Source organism: Schistocerca serialis, chromosome 2, assembly GCF_023864345.2.
Source record: "Schistocerca serialis cubense isolate TAMUIC-IGC-003099 chromosome 2, iqSchSeri2.2, whole genome shotgun sequence".
Classification (NCBI taxonomy): domain Eukaryota; kingdom Metazoa; phylum Arthropoda; class Insecta; order Orthoptera; family Acrididae; genus Schistocerca; species Schistocerca serialis.
In genome coordinates, this window is record NC_064639.1 from 424,734,822 (window position 1) to 424,755,758 (window position 20,937).

General features: G+C 37.2%; 2 protein-coding genes across 2 annotated transcripts in view; one reads left to right on the forward strand and one right to left on the reverse strand.

Annotated features, from left to right (window-relative positions):
• Nucleotides 1-20,937, forward strand: part of LOC126456035 (uncharacterized) — a 329,352-nt gene that overhangs the window by 141,810 nt on the left and 166,605 nt on the right. The window lies entirely within an intron of this gene.
• Nucleotides 2,833-17,846, reverse strand: LOC126457286 (uncharacterized). Its single transcript, XM_050093456.1, has 6 exons — nt 17,689-17,846; nt 14,345-14,411; nt 8,245-8,420; nt 7,997-8,158; nt 7,139-7,293; nt 2,833-3,307 (listed from the first exon to the last, which is right to left on the reverse strand). Exons 1-6 carry the CDS (start codon nt 17,723-17,725, stop codon nt 3,218-3,220), a joined length of 687 nt encoding a protein of 228 aa, XP_049949413.1. The 5' UTR covers nt 17,726-17,846; the 3' UTR covers nt 2,833-3,217.

Here is a 20,937-nt window from a genome sequence, read left to right on the forward strand (position 1 = left end):
TGTCCGCATAAATGGCCAAGAAACAGCTGGACCACCCTGTTGCTGTGAGCACACCAAACCACACAACATTCTTCATTTGAATGACTGCTTCACAGCCTGTGCCATCTGGATCCTTCTCACCAACACCAGCTTTTCTGAATTTCACCGGTGGGAACTCTCCCTGCAATATATCCTATGTTCCCATAACCATCCCGGCCTCAAAATTTGCTAGTCATAGTTCTTACCCATGCAACCCCGTCCCTGCTACCATTCTAGCACTAAACAGCTCTCTATTCCACCATCAGACCCAGTCTTTTCCTTTTCATAATATTGTTACTTACTCATTTAAAATTGGTGGAAAATAGTACTTTAGATTTAGATCTGTTCTATTAGCACAAAACATAATGTACATTGTTCAGATGCCCTTTACTGAAATATATATGCAGTAAACTAACTCAGGAGTTCCTCACTACTGAATGAAAAAAGTACTGTGTTAAACGAAAATGTTTTAGACAGAAACAAATCAAGATCAGCAATCTCTGTTATTAGGAGACATAAAAAGATGGGATAGTTAGTTTCAATTAGCACAATTTATTGGGCTCGAGATAGCAAAGTTATCCTCAACGTTAAGAGAAGCACTTGATACAGCTTTGATGTGCAAGTCTGCAGAGGAGCAGCAGATCATGTAAAACATCTGCTTGGCTACTAGCCCAGCTAGCCAATTCCATTGTATTCAGAGATTCCCCGCTGCATGGGATTTGTCTGTAGTATGTGCTATGCATGATTTCTCAGATGTATATGTGGGAACCTAAAGATTCATCAAACTTAATCAGACACTTTTTTGAATCTCCAGACCTGTGTTATCTCTTACGCAATGATGACTGTTTTGACAAAGAATATTAGCTCCAAATTGGGTTACTTCAGGGATTAGATTCATATGTAATTGCAGGTATTGGTAAGGTAGTACAAAGTTTATATATCTCCAAGAAATACATGGTTGTATTGAAAAATATACATTCTACACAGTAACAGTTAGAATTTGAGTTTTAAACTGTCAAAAAATCTAATTCCTTAATCATGTACTAAATACTGAGTCAAATGTTAACTGAAAATACATGAACATATTAAAAACTTACACTTTGTTTCTGTTTCTTGGTAATAATTGTGACTCCATAAAACTGAATTATTTAATGACAGCCATAGGTAAAATGACAGAAGGAACAAAGAACACAATCTTTGTTTCTGACTGATTGTATTCAACTAACATTATACTTTTTATTTATATAAAACACAAAAATTTAAAATACTTCATGTATAATTTATAATAGTCAGCCTCAATATTAAAATAATAAAACATTTGGACGGATTGTTATGAAAGAAAAAGGCATGTTCCAGTGGATATATATACCATAGAATAAATGCACAATGTTTTCATTGTAGTGTACACAAAAATTGAAATCTCAGTAATGGAACAGTTTTTAACAAAATTTATAGTTCCCACAGTTTTGAATTACCTAGAATATATACTGCATATATGTCATATTTTGTGCAACTGTGTAATATTTGCACAATTCCAGCAACATGAACATTTAATTACTGGTTAAATGCAATCAAGCAATTCCTTATCATATTTTACAGTGCAGTAAAAGCTGTTAGCATACTTCGACCTCTAATGACATAGTCATCAGTTTCGAGCCAATTCCCAACATTTCTCTCATGTTAACATTCTACAAAATCATAACAGATGTAAGAATACTGCACTGTCTGTTGCATATCGCATGAAACTTTTGATAGGTTGATTAACTGGGGATATCCATGTCAATCCAAGGAAATGTGAGATTTCTTGCAATTACACATTTGGGATATTTAGGCCATTACATTTGCTCTTCGGTATGTTCAGTGGACTTTCGTATCATAACTAGAGAAAATTAGCAACTCGCATGCTACACAAAATCTCTGACGCCCAAAAACAGAGGCATAAAATACCATAGTACCACCTAATACGTAAATAAAGGGAATAGGTTCATAAGAGCAGCAAAACAAAAAAATCTTTTGGAGTTACATTGTGATGTAGGACGGCTAACAACACGCACATCTACCAAGTTCACTCTCCATTAATTGGCAAATTTTGAGGTGCTAAGTTTTCCCCTGCACATGAACCTGTTTTCTGTGATAACTTTTATCAATTATGTGACCACTGGAAACATTGTCATATCTTTCAATTATATCTCTACAGAAAATAGACTTTGGTACATTACCTTTTGACTTAAAAATACAATCATAATAATTCACTTTCCAACTATGACAACAATACAAGTAAAATCAGTACATTAATAGCAATGTATTCAAATGCTAACAGTAAATCTAACTTGCATACAATATTAACAACAGTGCATTATTATTCAGCTCACTTTTGCTGTCTTTTTAACCATTCTCACTTTTTATTAGCACCTCGAGTACCGAAATTTAACATGAGATCCACCACCAGCAACATATGTATGTGATAAATCCTGTGAATACTGCTGCCTTTTTAACATATTGTTGCAAATATCTCTCTCTACTCATTTTGCATTATTTGTGATAATTGATCAGGTATTATCACACTTAATTGTTATTTTGTTGAGATACATGTCGCAAAAAAGATTGCTTGTACTGCACTAGGCCAAAACTATTTTGTGTTGCACCTTATGCACAAATAGAAAAAGAAAGAGACACAAACAACATTCGTTTTCCTTTGCAGTTAGTGTTAATAACATTTCTTATGCTAAAATGTGATATAAAATATAAGACTAAAGCTATGAATTACCTGTGTTTACATCTTGTTACTGCCTGTAAGCACATTAAAATGCAATATATAGTGAGATTCAACTTTATTCTTAAAACTAACTTACATATGGGAAGAAAAAACAAATAGGAAATGTGCTCCCGCGTGCTACTTTGTGCGCAACAGATGATTATTCACAGGCAATTATACAGAAAAATACTTATTTGTTGTGTGTTCTGAAATTAAAAGCAAATGTGATACTTAAAATATTGTTAAGATAATCAATCAGAATAAATGGAAGAGTAAGATATACCAAAGACATAAAATTCTGTAATTTTCACATACAGTTCATTAGATACCAGATAAATTCCTCCTGGGAATATACAGATTGCACATCTAATGCTCAGTACTCTCTGCCACTGATTTCCAGCAAACATGGCAAGAAAGTACGACTGTCACTTTTCCATCTTGTTTTCATACAAAACCATTACGGCCAGGATTAGGGTGCATCTGTGCAACCAAATTCTGACTTTCTTTGCGCATTATCCAGTTCTTACGAGCATCCTGAAAAAAAAAGACACACAAAATTTTAAAATTTTATGCCATTTCATTCAGAACATACAGGTAAAGACAGCCAAGACACAAACATACACACAAAATTCAAGCTTTCGCAACAAACTGTTGCCTCATCAGGAAAGAGGGAAGGAGAGGGAAAGAAGAAAGGATGTGGGTTTTAAGGGAGAGGGTAAGGAGTCATTCCAATCCCGGGAGCGGAAAGACTTACCTTAGGGGGAAAAAAGGACAGGTATACACTCGCGCACACACACACATATATACAGACACAAGCAGACATATTTAAAGACAAAGAGTTTGGGCAGAGATGTCCAAACTCTTTGTTTAAATATGTCTGCTTGTGTCTGTATATGTGTGGATGGATATGTGTGTGTATTGCAGTAGCCCTATGTAATTACTTTCTCTGCTCTGTCTGCATGTGCACTAGTTGTAAAATATATTTAGGCTTCTAAATATTTCAGCTTTCGGACCTGTTCATGATAAGAATTAATGCATAAACAATACTGTGCAGCACAAATGGTAAATCTTGCATTATTTATTTTACATATGATGTAATTAAAATAATTAGAAATGAAACCACAATTTAAAAGCACAAGTATCCAGACACTAAGAATATATCTGAAAAATTAGGAAATTTGGCATGAAAGCAATTTGATGTTGAAAAGTTGTGCATGGATGATTTAATGCAACTGTATTGACATACAGAGAGGACTTGAAATTCAAAACCATCACAAAAATACACATAACACAGCATACATTGTTATTTTAAGCACAACTGTAAATTGATGTTGGTCTTTTGTGCAAGTACTCTCTGGAACCATTATGCCCTAGCTTCTGGAAATTGCTTCATTACATTGCTTTTATTTTGAATATGACTGCTTTTTGCACACGGTTCTAAGATGTTCAACAAAATGTCTCCAGCTTTGTGTTGGACTGTAGCACAGAACCAGAACTGCCGAATTTTTTCAGCATAATATCACTCTCCTGTCTGAAGATAAAATTGTTTTCATCTACACTTAAACTTCACATATTACCGTAAGGTACGTGGCAGAGGTGCATTTCACACACTACTGTTTCCGATCTACAACTATTTTTTCATAAATGAACATATTTGCTTTCAGTGTATCAGTATGCCAGGTTACCCTTATTCCTTCAATGAAATTAATGTGCAATTCCAACCCAATATGTTACACAGCCCCAATCAAGTATTCACTCATGTTCGTATTTAGTAGTCTGAAATACTGTACATGTATGGGGTGCAGCTCTCTTTGTTTTGGTGTAAAGTTAAAAACATATGGAAAATTAGCAAGCTGATTAAATACTTTTATTAAGAGTTGAGTAAACTATGTTCTTGTGTTACTTAAAATCAAGCAATGGAAAGTCCAGGATGGAATGACAGTATTACAAAAGTATAGATTGCTACTCTCCATATGGAGGACACATTGAGTTGCAGTGTGTGTGTGTGTGTGTGTGTGTGTGTGTGTGTGTGTGTTCTACATCACAAGAAAGCCTTTTGCCGGAAGCTAAAATGTCTCGCAGTCTTTTTGTTGTGCCTGTCGGCTACTCACCATGTAGAGGAGATACTGAGTTGCAATCTATCCTTTTCGTAATATTGCTCTTGTTATTTATTTTATTCAATCTTATTGATGATACATGGAAGAGGAAATACACTTTTATCCAACAGAATCTGTTTTGCTGTTCGAGGCTTTCCCAACAAAATAAATTCGTGAAATGTTTATGGACACTGTGTAGAATGGTATTAAAAAGAAACGAGCTGGAGGCATAATTACAGAAACCAGTACCTGTATGTTAGAAGTATTGACCCTGGCTATTGAGACACTTGCCCCACTGTGACACAAGGCCATGAATAGCTGTCACATAAAATTCGCAGGGGTGCGATGTGAACCAGTTCTGCACATACAGCTGGACATTGTCGTCTGAGGTGAATCGTTTGCCCTTCACAGCCTTTTTCAGGGGACCACAAACGGCATAGTCACAGGGAGAGATTCGCAAGAGTGAACGCCCAGCATTACTCGCAAACCTTGACCACCCTTCGCCGAGCGATCAAATCAAAACGACCAGGCAATCTCACCCATATCGCAGCCCCATGAATTTTATGACACAGCCATTCACTGCCTTATGTCACAGTGGGACAAGTGTCTTAACAGTCAGGGTCAATACTTCTAACATATAGGTACTGGTTTCTCTAATTATGCCTCTGGCTCATTTCTTTTTGAACATCCCTTATATCTAAACTGCACATTATTTTTACAAGGCAATTGCTCCTCATATTCAGATGAGACCTGTCAATTTATGTGCCAGTTCACCAAAAAAGAGCAGTTGCCAAGGGGCAAGGCTAAAACGTCTTCATAGAGGACATCCAAGAGCCCCACTACTGGAGAAACAGGCCACGGACTCACATGAACAGTACAGTAAAGCCTTGGCTACAAGCTGCATACTCCCCAGTATACTTGGGCGGCCAAGACGTAGGTGCCCTGCTTAAATGTCCTGATTTTGATTCCCCATCTGTGTTAACACACTGCATTCGTTTGTGGCAACAATGCCTTAGTGCAGCCAGTGTTGGTTCCCGTGTTTCACAGAGTCGAAATCTGGTCTCTCTGTTAATTAACTGTTAATTAAGTTGTTAGCTACATATCTTTCAACTTCTACTTTAATGACTGAGTCCCAGTACATGGAGGTGGATTAAAGCATTTTTCTCTCTCAGTAGTTCATGCTGTGTCTTGTACTGAGGCAGTATTCAGCAACAGCAGATTTTTCTGGCTGACCCAATCTGGTATGACATCTATGTTAATCACATCTGTCTTTAATAGTGTGATACGTCTCGCCAATGAAAGATTCATGTTTCTGATCTTAGATCTAGGTCTTCTTTAATGGTACTCAGCCTCATTTGCACTCAATATGAGGTAGAAAACCATCCTCATGGAGACCTCCGCTTCTTCTGGCTGCTCTTGAGGTTTAGTGTGTGCTGATCAAAATGCATTGTGAATCCGCTTGTCTGAACACCTGTTCTGGAGGAGCTATGAGCAGAGATGGCTAAGCTCTACTGATACACTCCCAGGATCTGAGATAGTCCTAGTCCTGTGAATGCAAGCTCACACTGTTCTTTGCAGTGGTTTTTCACAGATCATACCTCACAGTGTTAGTGTATGTTTACGAAACATACTGTGATCCAAAGAGCCCTCTCTTTTCTGTGAACCATGACATTTAGAAATGAGAGGTCTCTCTCTCTCTCTCTCTCTCTCTCTCTCTCTCTCTCTCTCCCCCTCCCTCCCTCCCTCCCTCCTCCCCCCGTTTCTATGGTGAAACAGACGATCAAATGGGGGAGTTCAAATGTTCATCCCATGCGGTCGTACCGCAAGGGTATCATCTACGTACCTCCAAAAAGCATTTATCTTCTGGATGTCCTGGTTTGTAGAAAAGAAGACAGCTTCCTGGATTACAGTGTTTCATAAAACGTCACTCACCAACCCATATCTATGACTTATAAGCTGTCACCACCCATTCCAACATGCCTTATTTCCTTTCACAAAAAAACTTAAAATGAAGCACAAATTTTTGATACCAAGCAACATTTACAAAATGAAGACAGAACGAAGACCTTTGGAATGGTAATCGGTTTTGGTTCTCCCTAAAATATAACACGGGAAAAAATTGGCTATGTAAAGAACCTGTCTGTAAATCAAGCCATATTACTGTGTGATAAATCTCACAAGTATGTACAGGATAGTCACTAATAGAGTTGTGATTGACAACTGCTTCAGACTTCATATAATTTATGTGATACTATATTTAAAAACTCACCAAGTACACAAACAATGCTGAAAATCCATGACAAAACATTGATAACACAGCAAATCCGTAAGACCAAGATAGGTAGTTGAAATTAGGGTACATTATCCAGTCACGGCGCCAACATTCCCCGCCAAATATAGTTACAGCCAAGAACAAGAAAGCAGCTGAAACGAAAAAGAAATATTCAAAAATGAGTAAGTTAATGTTAATGGAAAATTGGCATTGAGAATGTGTGCACAATGACACATTTATTAGATAAACCTATAGTGAATATCAAAGATAAAGTTAAGCATTTGAGTAACTGATAAGAGAAATGATTTAGCACCAAAGAGAAGAGATTATACTGTAAAATAGCAACATCAAAATAATTCTCTCCAATTCAACATGCGCACTCACGTCATTCACTCATATAGTATATTCTGCAAAGTGACTGAGAGATCACAGCATCACCACCTTTCAAATCACATAGTGAGTGGAAATGTCTGCCTCTGCCAGTAACTGTTACCTATTTCTAACCATCCTAAAAACAGGAGAACTCGTGTTACCAAGTTTCCTGTGAAATATTTACAATTAATACTATTTCAGTGTAAAAGATATCTAAATCAAATGTTTTCAGCCACATCACACGAAGTGGTTAAAATGCCAAGAACTTTCAACCAAGCACTCCCTGGCCACTGTCAAGTGGAATGGTATTCCACAGGGAGTGGTAGGTCAAAAGCTTGTGACATTTTAACCAGATGGAAACCGAGAAATTTTAATTCAGTGTTACTGCTGTCAGTTTAACAATAAATGATATCTCATAGAATAAACCAAGAAACCCTTATTTCACAACAGAAGAGCTACAGTTCTGCAAAAGAAATAAATTACCTGTGATAGCATTGCACAAGAAAGCAATTCCTGATAAAAAACACTCATATGTCAAGACAAATTCCAGTGGCCAACGGACAAGTTCCAGAGCAATGATGCTTTGAGATGTAAATGACAACATCAGTGCTAATGTTACGAAAGCCTGAACAACCATAAGCCAACCTGTAAATTGTTTCATATATCAGAAAAAATGGTGCAAAAGAAGCATCCAAACTACTAATTTTGAAGTAAAGCCAAATGTTACCCACCTGGAAGCAGCCATTCTCTAATAACATAATATTCTTGACTGAATACGTAGTGGCATCCATCAAACAGTTTAGGAAACTGATAATACGGATAACGGAATTGTTCAAAGCAGTACTCCCACAATCCCATGTGCTTAAAATTACTAAATGTTTCCTGATATGACTGTATCCAATATGGGCTGCAATCAGAAACAATCAAACGAGCATGATCAACAAATTTACAAAAAAGAGCAGTCACAAAAGTAATTAAATGAGCTTTCTCAAATAACTGAAGTGTTAAATGGCAATGTGAATTTTCATATTATTGAAATGCCCCAAAATTAAAGTTGTGGATCAGTTCAATCAAACTCAAATTTCCAACTAAATGACACAAACATTTTTTCAATAATGTATCTGACAGCTGTTGACAATCTTTAGTGTGAACCACTATTTACGCTATCAGTTATTTACAGATCATGTTTTTATAGTTCCAGCATTAAGCATATGAACTGCTGATCAGGGGAGAGTTTCACAACCTACAGTTGTAACAATGACATGTCTAAGTTTAATCTCTAACAATTTGGTGTGTTTTGTATAAACTCTATTTGGAATACAGTCAATTTTAGTATTAACAGTTTAAAAAAAATTGAGTACCTCAAATGTAATACAAAAACTACTACTTCAGTTCATGAAGCAACACAGTTATCTACTTGAAAGTATTAAAGCGCTACATAAATAGTACTAATAAGGGAAGTCACACAAACTGTAAGCAAGGTGTTATTGGAAATAGCTCTGAACACAAATTGGAGATCAAAAATAAAGTGATCAGAACCTGTAAATAAGCCATCAAACTGGACACAATGATGTTAAATATCACAACTTGGGTGTTTCATCTTCAATTATGCTCTCCTCTGTTGAAAATCTTCATTAGTCACTACTATCAGTAACTGATTTCAGACAACAGGAATTCAGTGACATCAGAATGGTTTGTTTAATTTTTTGTCTGATGAAGGTTTCTCTAAACTGAGCTTTCCAAGATGAGTGATACTATTAACCATTCAGTTTTAATCATCATTACATTCCTTAAAGCCCAAAACAAAACCCTTTTTAAACTCTGATCTTGAAGATTTGCATTGCTTTAAGATGGTTATGTTTATGGCTGTGCTCAATCTTTTTTTCCCCAATTTGTTCATATGAAATGACACCTTTATATATAAAAACTGATCCACATACTAAATTACAGACGACACTTTATTTGCAGTATACTATTTTCTTCTACATAAATTCCCAATGAACATTATAACATAAAAAGCCACCATAGAAAAAAGTACATTATATCAGCATGATAAGACGCCCAATTATTGTATCTATAAACAAAAGGCCAAAAATGTCTTTATTAGCAATACGAGCTCAAAACGAAGAAACACAACAGCAATAATATAAAATGAAGAGCTTAAGAGCTACAATGAAATTAGCAGACAGCCACCTCTGACTGTATCAACTAATTACAGAGCTGCTACAGCACAAGAAGCACTAAACACACAAATCAGTGGTGGCGATGGCAACATTCATTTGCTCGAGACATGTAAATGTAATGACAACAGCCATCTATACCTATCTTATATGAAGATAGTAACTGTTCTTGAAAGAACAGATACCATTGATGACCGTGCAGCTTCTGTAGAATAAATGATAACTAACTGAAACCCTCAGCTGCCGACAGGTGTTGTTGATATACTTCGATGGGGACAGCTGAAATGTGTGTCCCGACCGGGACTTGAACCTGGGACAGGAATTGTCATCTTAGTGTGCACTAGTAATGTGTGGATGAGCAAATATCTATGAGAAACACTACGTATGTAGATTGTGGACAGTTGGGAATGTGGGTCTCACAGCAAGCATGCAAGGGATAAGTTCCTGCAGTTGTGCTATTCATCTGTGTCCTCGGTGGCTCAGATGGATATAGCATCTGCCTTGTAAGCAGGAGGTCCCAGTTTTGAGTCCCGGTTGGGGCACACATTTACAGCTGTCCCCATCGAGGTATATCAACAACACCTGTCGGCAGCTGAGGGTTTCAATTAGCTACCATATACCTATCTTAGCCAACAGCTTATACTGTGATACTGGCCCCAACAGTAATAACACAAAAAGATAACGTTACAAACACTCAGGAAAGTTTTTAGATAAAATGTGCTAACTCCCTCCATACACACAATAAAATATTTTAACTCTTCTTTTTATAAGGACCTCGAGCAAACGAATGCATGCGGTGAGTCAATGGGATCTAGAGAACAGAGGACGCACTCAAGACTGTGCCATAGTCATGCTTGAAAAAGGTGCTTTCTGAACACAGTACAACTTAATACAAAACATACAATGGCACAGCAAGTAATATTCCCATACCAATACATTCAACATTCATGACTGAGCTGATGCACTGTAAAGATTATTCAGGGTTAAACATCTCACTGAGTACGCAATGACAAGCAATAATACTGAATTTAAAGCCGCTAGGCTGTCTCAACTTAACAATGAAAACGTGGCACAATGTCAGTTAGGCCTACAGTAATAAGAAATGTCATAAGAATGTCAAGATTTTACCAACTGAATACAAAGGGTTTTCTCTTATACCAGCTATGCTAAGCAATACCTCACATAGTAAAATTGTTTTAGACAGTTAACTGGCATGATATACAGTCTAAGGATTATATGGAAATGACAGGGAGAAGACCAAAACAACTCACTTGGAGCAGAAAATCACAAGCTATCAGACGTTAACCGATCTCTGAAATGGGAAACCAAATGGCAATATGTGTTGATGGAACACACATAAACCATCTTAGTTTGTCTAATAAATGTAAATGTCGTGTGACTAGGGCCTCCCGTCAGGTAGACTGTTCGTCGGGTGAAAGTCTTTCAATTTGACGCCACTTCGGCAAATTGTGCGTCAATGGGGATGAAATGATGATAACATGACAACACAACACCCAGTCCCTGAGCGGAGAAAATCTCCGACCAAGCCAGGAATAGAACCTGGGCCCTTAGGACTGACATTCTGTCACGCTAACCACTCAGCTACTGGGGGCGGACAGTTTTGCTAGTGACTTCGTACTTCTCATATCAAATAAAATTTTACATTTTCAAAAGTCTGTAATATGAATTAATGAGAAGTAATACGAATTCCAGAATTTCCTGTGGAAACTTGTTCAAAGAAGTAGGTATTCATATTTATCCTCGTGCCCATAATTTTAGTTACTAATCAAAATGTACTTTCAGAAGAGTCTAATAAATTTACTTGCAGCCAACTCCTCCTCATCCAGTCATGAATATCTTAACATACCCAGCTGACTTATAAATTACACATTTATTCATTTATTAACGATGTCTTAGTACAGTAGTCTAATAATTCTTTTATGTATATACAGCCTTTTGCCCACAGCTTTGCCTATGTTTTTGACACACATACTGAATACACAACCTCACCTTCTCTGTGTTCACCCCTTCCTCCCACTGTCTATTTGTTGGCCCCTCTCTCTCTCTCTCTCTCTCTCTCTCTCTCTCTCTCTCTCTCTCTCTCTCTGCCCCTCCACCTGCCCCCCCCCCTCTCTCCCCCTCCTGGTCCACCCCCCCCCCCCCCCCGGTCCATCTTTTCCATGCATTCACTCTTTTCACCTACCTCGAAAATTTCTATGCCCATTTCCTCATCCCCCTTGCTTTATCAATCACTTTCTCTCTCCATCTCAACAGTTCAATGATGCAGGCCAATACTGCTCCCACAACAAATCTGTCACACGGGGAAGGCTGGAAAACAGTTCCTTGTCCTTGACATGTAGGCATCCCTGCAAAGCAGGTTGATTTGGCAGGCTGATAAATATCCCACATAACATGCCTGTCATGCAATGCAGCCTTATGCAAGGAACCCATGTCTTCATTGTTACTGGAGCTAGGAGGCTATGAAACCCACAGTGCTGATACTCATGAGGCCTGTTGTTTCTGTGGCAAATTTGGTTGAAACCAATCCAGGGCTTTGGAGAAGATCCCCGACACACACACACACACACACACACACACACACACACACACACACACACACACACACACACATCAAAGTTGGTGTCCCCCCCCCCCCCCCCCCCACTCCCCCAGGCACCTTTAATATTAGTTCAATAAGAATCTGCATAATTAACACTAAATTTAAGCATCAAATTTTTGTGTAAAATATGTATGTTATGTAGTGTTTTGTCTTATTTTTTCCACACCCAGAAGGACAATCTCACTTTGCGCCAACCTAACAACATGATACCCAATCTAATCTGCAATACCTTTAAAAATCACTGAATTATTCTTTTATGGATACTGTGTACCTTTTACCAATGGAAAATTTACATTTACTACATTAAATTCTTAAGTCTTTCCTGACTGCACTGATATATACTTTATTGGTTTTAGAATGGAAAAAAGATTCCTGTATACTAAATTTTAGTGTTACCGTTCTCTATGCTGCCATGCCCAAGTTATTTTGATTAGAGAAAACCTTTGATATTTTGCAAAACCAGAAAATTTTTGCTTTCAGTCCTTGTTTGGGAGATACTGTATATATTGGTAAAACTGCTAGTGCCCATTATCTGTAAATTATCATATTTGCTCCATTTATTTTGGCTTTGGTGAAGTGTTATGTTCACGTCCGATTGAATATATGTTGCGTAAGTGGTAAAGATTTTTATAGGTTTAGATATTCATTAATGTTTAACAAATGCTAACAGTGTCATACATCAAGAAATTCTATGAAAAAAAATCAGCAGGAACAAGTTAACAAACAGAACAGTTCATGTCTGAGAGTAACACACATCAACTCTTCAGAGATTGCGACTTGGCCATATCCACTGTACATTGCTCATTATGGATGACTTAACAGCAAACATGAGGAGGATTACATTAAGATGCAATGTCAATAATTTTTGAAGCATTAATATTCTGCTAAGCAAATTCAGAAGCAGAAACATTAGCTGGCTCTAGCACTAATCTTTTTGTTACCAGTTACCAGGGCAGAAGACAACTAGTGTGTGAAGCATGGGACAGAGAGACAGAGCACACTGGTGCTGCCGCAATGTGTTATCTGTCTCTCTGCATAAACGCTTCGTGCTGCTGCCTTCTTACATGAACCTGGCTATAAACATTTCCTACTAATGTTGTTCAGTTGCTTCCAGCGAGTCTACTTTGTCACACTGTTGGCATTTTGTTTCTTTGATATAATCGATTATGAAATTATATCACAAAACGCCCATAATTACACAAACAATAATGAACTAAGCATAGAATCATATTGTTAGGCAGACAAAATTTCTTTCGTGTCATTATATATTCATTTATGTAAAACGTATTTTATCTCCCTAGCAACATAATGGCACAAAAACGAATTTAATACTTATTTTCGCCAAACTATGTGGGCATACATGTAATTAATGTACCTTCACTAACAAAAGAGGAAGCTTGAAGTTGAAGGAATGCAGGAAGATGAATATAATATGCTTCAGGAACTTTCAGAGCACAATTTAATACAACTCAGGTCTTCATTCTCAATGTACTTATTACTCAACAATTGTCTTTAAAAAACTTGAAACTGTTTATACGTATCTAACACTTACATGTTATTGAAGTTTCAACTAAATTCTACAGAAGTAAAAATTTTAATAAGGAAAAATATTCTTAAAATGGAGAAGCAATATTTTTTGATTAATATAATTAAGGTGCAGTGTTAATTATGTTCAGTAACTCGGCCACCATGCAATACTTAATGTAAAAATTTGGTGTCCTCAAGAGTCTGTTATGGGACTATGGTTCCAGAAAGCGAATTTTAGAAAGTCTTGTGCATCAATTTCTCCAATCATTCAAAATACTTGCACATCGTTTAGAAAGTATTCTACATTAACTGAGATAAAAGGTGTAAACCATATACAAACGAAATTGTGCATGAATGAAACACCCTTCTTTAAGTGCCAGCAAAACATATGTCTCTATACTGAAGAACCTACTTATGATCCACATCAATTTTAACATCCTACCATTATTAGACTTCCACTTTGAATATATATTTCTGAGCAATCCTTTTTAGAATTTCTCTTACCTTGCAAATGCCATAAGAAGCATCATACCAGCTATGAATGTCAGCATTCCACCAAACACCAGAGCATCTGAAACATAATATGCTTATTGTCAAAAGTACTGTCAAATGTGGTATCAAGTGAAATATGTGACTCGATTGAGGACTTATTGGTAGGGAGGACACAGCATGTTACCTTCGATGAAGAGTCATTATCAGATGTAAAAGTTACTTTAGGTACGCCCCAGGGAAGTTTGTTGGGACCCTTGCTGTTCATATTGTATGTCAATGGTCTTGCAGATAATAGTAATAGTTACCTCAGATTTTTTGCAGATAATGCATTTAGATATCATGAAGTACTGTGTGAAAGAAGCTTTATAAATATTCAGTCAGATCTTGATAGGATTTGAAAGTGGTGCAAAGATTGGCAAATTGTATATATGGTTCTCGGGCGAGACGTCGGATGTCATAGTGAAAACTACGACATCCGACGTCTCGCCCGAGAACCATATATACAACATGTCCGTCGGGAAAGCCTCAAGCAACACATTGGCAAATTGCTTTAAATGTTCACAAATGTAAAATTGTGCACGTCACAAAACAAAGAAACATAGTATACTACTATTATTATTTCTTTACTTTCTCAGACGTTAAGTCTGGTTAAAAATGGAAAGTGACGCGGACCTTGATCAAGCGTCACTTCCTTTTAACTGTACGGTATGTGTTATATTGCATTTAGGAACTTTCGGGTAATTGAACATTTATCAATAATTACAGATTTCTGTAGTTGTATATATAAGTTTGGTTGTAGCTGTATTGCATTGATGTACTGGTGGATATTGTGTGGTATGACTCCTGTAGTTGTTAGTATAATTGGTATAATGTCAACTTTATCCTGATGCCACATGTCCTCGACTTCCTCAGCCAGTTGGATGTATTTTTCAATTTTTCCTCCTGTTTTCTTCTGTATATTTGTTGTATTGGGTATGGATATTTCGATTAGTTGTGTTAATTTCTTCTTTTTATTGGTGAGTATGATGTCAGGTTTGTTATGTGGTGTTGTTTTATCTGTTATAATGGTTCTGTTCCAGTATAATTTGAATTCATCATTCTCCAGTACACTTCGTGGTGCATACTTGTATGTGGGAACGTGTTGTTTTATAAGTTTATGTTGTAAGGCAAGCTGTTGCTGTATTATTTTTGCTACATTGTCATGTCTTCTGGGGTATTCTGTATTTGCTAGTATTGTACATCCGCTTGTGATGTGATCTACTGTTTCTATTTGTTGTTTGCAAAGTCTGCATTTATCTGTTGTGGTATTGGGATCTTTAATAATATGCTTGCTGTAATATCTGGTGTTTATTGTTTGATCCTGTATTGTAATCATGAATCCTTCCATCTCACTGTATATATTGCCTTTTCTTAACCATGTGTTGGATGCGTCTTGATCGATGTGTGGCTGTGTTAGGTGATACAGGTGCTTGCCATGTAGTGTTTTCTTTTTCCAATTTATTTTCTTCGTGTCTGTTGATGTTATGTGATCTAAAGAGTTGTAGAAGTGGTTATGAAGTTGCAGTGGTGTATCCGAAGTATTTATATGAGTGGTTGCTTTGTGTATTTTGCTAGTTTCTGCTCGTTCTATAAAGAATTTTCTTAAATTGTCTACCTGTCCATAATGTAGGTTTTTTTATGTCAATAAATCCCCTTCCTCCTTCCTTTCTGCTTAATGTGAATCTTTCTGTTGCTGAATATATGTGATGTATTCTATATTTGTGGCATTGTGATCGTGTAAGTGTATTGAGTGCTTCTAGGCGTGTGTTACTCCATTTCACTACTCCAAATGAGTAGGTCAGTATTGGTATAGCATAAGTATTTATAGCTTTTGTCTTGTTTCTTGCTGTCAATTCTGTTTTCAGTATTTTTGTTAGTCTTTGTCTATATTTCCTCTTTTAGTTCTTCTTTAATATTTGTATTATCTATTCCTATTTTTTGTCTGTATCCTAGATATTTATAGGCATATGTTTTTTTCCATCGCTTCTATGGAGTCACTGTGGTTATTCAATATGTAATCTTCTTGTTTAGTGTGTTTTCCCTTATAATAATAATAATAATTATTATTATTATATTATTATAATTATTATTATTATTATATTATTATAATTAATGAGTCACTATTGGAATTGGCTGACTTGAAAAAATTCCTGGATGTAACACTTCGTACGGGTATGAAATAGAATGATCACATGGGCTCGGTTGCGGATAATGCAGGTTGTAGACTTCGGTTTATTGGCAGACTCCTGGGGAAGTGCAATCAGTTTACAAAGGATATCCCTTACAAATAACTCATCCAAGTGGTTGTAGAATACTGCTCAAGTGTGTGGGACCTGTACCATATAGGACTAACAGGGATATTGAATGTATACAGCAAAAGGAGCATGAATGGTCAAAGGTTTGTTAAATCCATGGAAAAGTGTCAGAGAGATGCTTATGGGGCAGAACTGGAAGACTCTCGAAGAGAGATGTAAACTATCGTGAGAATGCCTAATAATAGTATTTCAAGCACTGCCATTAACTGATGACCCCAGGAATATACCACAACCCCTACATAAAGCTCACATAGGGATAGTGAGGGTAAGATTAGAATAATTACTGCACGCACAGAGGCATTCAAACAATCATTCTTTCCACGCTCCATATGCAAATGGAACGGGAAGACACCCTAATAACTGGTACAGTGGAATGTACCCTCTGCCATGCACTTCCCTGTGGTTTACAAAATACCGACGCAGATACTGCTTGTCTCATAGTAAAAATCAGAAACATTTCACGTCACAACAATAAGGCAGGTGATTCTGTAACGCAATATCTGTCAGTCAGAAACGTCGACGGAAGAAAAAAAAGAAATGTAATCGTTATTTCTGACTATAGGTAATTTTTGGCTAGTGAAAGTGTACCCCGTATTTTCCCAGAAATCCCAGGTATGGCACTTCAGTATCAAATCCTTTTACTTGTGTGTAACAAACTGAAGCTGCTATGTGACACTGCATAACATCAGAAATTACATGCATCCTGCATTAGATGATGTTGTGCATTAAGAAAATACAATAGGCCTCTCTAACTTTTTAAAGGAACATTATGCATTACAACCAGATTTATCGATCGTATACAGCTACTTTACATTTCAACGGGAGCATTATCGGATGCTCCTTAGTATCCAACAATTACATTGCTATAATTTCATAAGAATAAAAATCGCGCATAATTACAACAAAATTGGAGAAGTAAACAAAGAATGTGGTTCAATTTCCCTTCGTTTTTCGCCTTGCCCAAAATTAACAGAATGGTCAAAAACAGAACATCATACTTACTTGATGCCTTTGGGTAATCTTGTTTTCCAGCTGTCATTTTTACAAATTTTCTTTAAGCTTTCAATAAAATCATTCGAAGTCCTGTTTCCCGTAAACAAACTCGATATTGTTTTCAATCTACAGCGCTTGCGCCATTTTATCTTTGACGTCACACGTTTCTAAGGATGACATTTGAAGACCACGCCTATTTTAAAACATTTTGTGCTAGGTGCACCGGCGGAATGAATGAATTTTTATTTGATAATAGTTAATTTATTACATGCATGCGATATGAGTTACGTGAAAGCTGTACAATATTATGTGACAATGTTGGTTCAATATACACGTGTTGACCAATTAGTATATTTTCTTTGCGTTTGCAAATGCCAATGAACGCTTCACAGAATATTCGCCAAGGTTCACTTATAATTTTGTATACTGTTAATAGTGTCATTTTAGTTTTTACTAAATAGTTCTTTACTATTTTCAGTAAATGAATCGCGTTGATGTATACACTTACAACGTAAAGAAAATGAAAAAAATTCCCAGGAAGCAGGAACCATTTAGATTCCCAGTCGTAGCTAATAATTAAATTTTGCTTGGACGCCAAGAAAAGAAGGTTGTACTCATTTCACTCTAGCCGTGATGTCATGTCAAGTCTTTCCACAATGCATTTCAAACGACAGGATTCATAGGGGGCCGTCACGTCACGGTTTCTCGGCAAGAAAGTCTCGACGGAGTCGTTGTCTGCTAATATTGGACTCTATCAAGTTGCGATAATGGAATTCGTGCTTTTATTTTATAGTTGTGCTGTGTTTTGTTGGAAAATTGCAAATGTTCCACACGGAGTTCAGATATCTGAAAGCGAAACATTATTTTTGATTTACAAAAACAGAACAGAGCTGATGCCACATCTGTATTTTATCGACGTAAACTGATAAAGCAATTTCAATTAATTAACATTTTAAATGATAGTCACCTCCAATGAAAGAGAAAAATACCGGTACAGTTGTTTATAACGTTACTAGTTATGTAAGGGAAAAAATTGATAAGATAAACAAGCCCTCTTTGTACCCATATGTGTTTTTGTGTATTTTCGCTAGCAAATAAATGTCAATGTTTTGAAATGTTTCACTTCTCAAGACCTTACCACACAAAATTGTTCAAGAACATACGTTATGAACTTTGTTTTGGTCATTAATAAACTTTTTCATTGCGTTTCCTCAATTCCGAAACTATACTCCAGCTTCTGTGTCGGATCGTAACTAATAACCTCAGTTTCTGGGCTATTCGAATTGATTTAACGTAACGTGACGGCCAGTGTGTATTAGCCTCGGTTCACACTGGAAAAGTGAGCACCACAGGTGTTCAAAAATGTTCACGATATTCAGATATTCAACTAATAAAATGTTTTCAAAGTGTCTACAACAAAGTATGAGTCAGAAATATATTACACCTTGTTTTATACAAGTAGTCATTTGCAGTGCATAGCAGAATATAATAATGATATTTTTGTGCTATTTGTGTTTATGAAATACACGCCTGAAAAAATGTAATTGTTTAAAACTACAAATGAATGTAAAGTGATATAATTGTGTAGGGCCTATTTGATTTTTACAGTTGCACGGTCGTCATGTTTATAATATTATTGGCTGTTACCTTATATTTGCCATTTCCTTGTATTAAATTGCATTATATATGCCAAATTCTAATACATAGATTAAGCTGACTTGCTCTTTATTACAAGCTAAGTGGAAGTCAACATTGTCTGCATTGTAGTCAAATGGGACGAAATAAAGATAGGACAATGCCTTTGGTGATAACTGATCTATCAGATATCGACAGAAATTCATCACGATTGCACCTCTTTCTGCACAGAAAGAATATAAGAAACAGACCCCCCCCCCCCTCCCCTCTTTACTCATAAAGTACCTGCACCTTGGTAGCCACCTGACCTGACATGAAAACTCCCCATGCAAGTCATGGAGTATGTACTCGTCACGGCTGGCGCACAAGAACGCTGGGCAGTGGTGTATTGTCCGGATAACTGTTGTGTGGCTGGATGGCATCAATGGGGAAAGCCCCCCATTTGGAGTGGGTTGTACCATGGCAGAAGATTAGCACATAAGTGAATTAAACTATCTTCTGCTGGTAGCCCCAAAGCCCCAGCAGTATCTTCAGATGGGAAAGATTATTTTAATGCAGAGAGATACAATGCCACGATGTTTCCTTCCTTGACTATGTTATGGGAAAGGGGACAAGCCAAATGTCTGGGTGCAAAATATTCCACCTAATATTTGGTCTGCATTCAGGCTTTGAAGATAAATCTATGGAAGTTGAGTCTCTGAGGAAAATGCAGAATAGTCTGTTACTACTTAAAACTGCCTCTGCTGCCCCCAATCTACAGCTCTTTTAGGCATGTGATTGTCTAAATGATATACCTGTGATCACTGCCTGACACAAAACTTCGAACATGGCCGAAGTAGTTGATCTTCAACAGGGATCATAGGCTCCAAACGGATGAGGAGTTCCAGACTAATCTCTAGCAGCGAGGCCTATATTTTATCAACATGTACATTGTCTCCCTCCCCCTCATCTCAACCTTCATCAAATCAGATCTCCCATTGTCTTTTGGTTGGTGTTGTATTTTCTCTGGGGACCATTTCCTGAACCCAGCCAGAAAAGCTTTCACCTCCTTTGACATTTACCAGTGACAGCTCCCTCTCCATGGCAGCCACTGGATTGGAGGCCCAACGCCAAACAATGGCTGAACGAACCATGGTCTGTGAGTCCCAGGGCTCCACTCGTCATCTGTCCCCATACTCAATGTGAATAGCCCCTTGAACGAACTTTGCCCTTCAAAGTTTATGAAAGGAAAGAAGAATAAGAAATGGGCAAGGCTGCTCTTGTGCCCCTGTAGCTGCCAGATCCCCCTACACAGTCCAATTTGGAGCCGATGTTTGTGATTGTGTGACCATCCCCCACTGGTGACAGGCTTGGAGGCAACAGTGATGCTGGTGCAAACAGCCTCAGTTACTACCATTTGTAACATTTACCTACCTCCAGGCAGGCCACTTAATTACACTGAATTGATCTAATTAGTGCCACCTCAATGTCAGTCCTCCACCACACATCAGTGCCAGCCATGGCATCTTTTCAGCTATCAATCTAATGATCTCTTCTCCTAATCTTGTGCCTTCATTACATGTCAACCTCAGATGATCCAACACCTGAATATTCACCAAAGACAACATCTCATCAGTGTCTTCA

Excerpts from the sequence above, each read along its gene's own strand:
- LOC126457286 (XM_050093456.1), bottom strand. The coding sequence starts at position 17,725 with ATGACAGCTGGAAAACAAGATTACCCAAAGGCATCAA. Across the intron at positions 8,421-14,344 it reads CTTCTTATGGCATTTGCAAG|CCCATATTGGATACAGTCAT; the intron begins GTAAGAGAAATT and ends TTCTGATTGCAG. Across the intron at positions 3,308-7,138 it reads CAGCATTGTTTGTGTACTTG|GATGCTCGTAAGAACTGGAT; the intron begins GTGAGTTTTTAA and ends TTTTTTTTTCAG.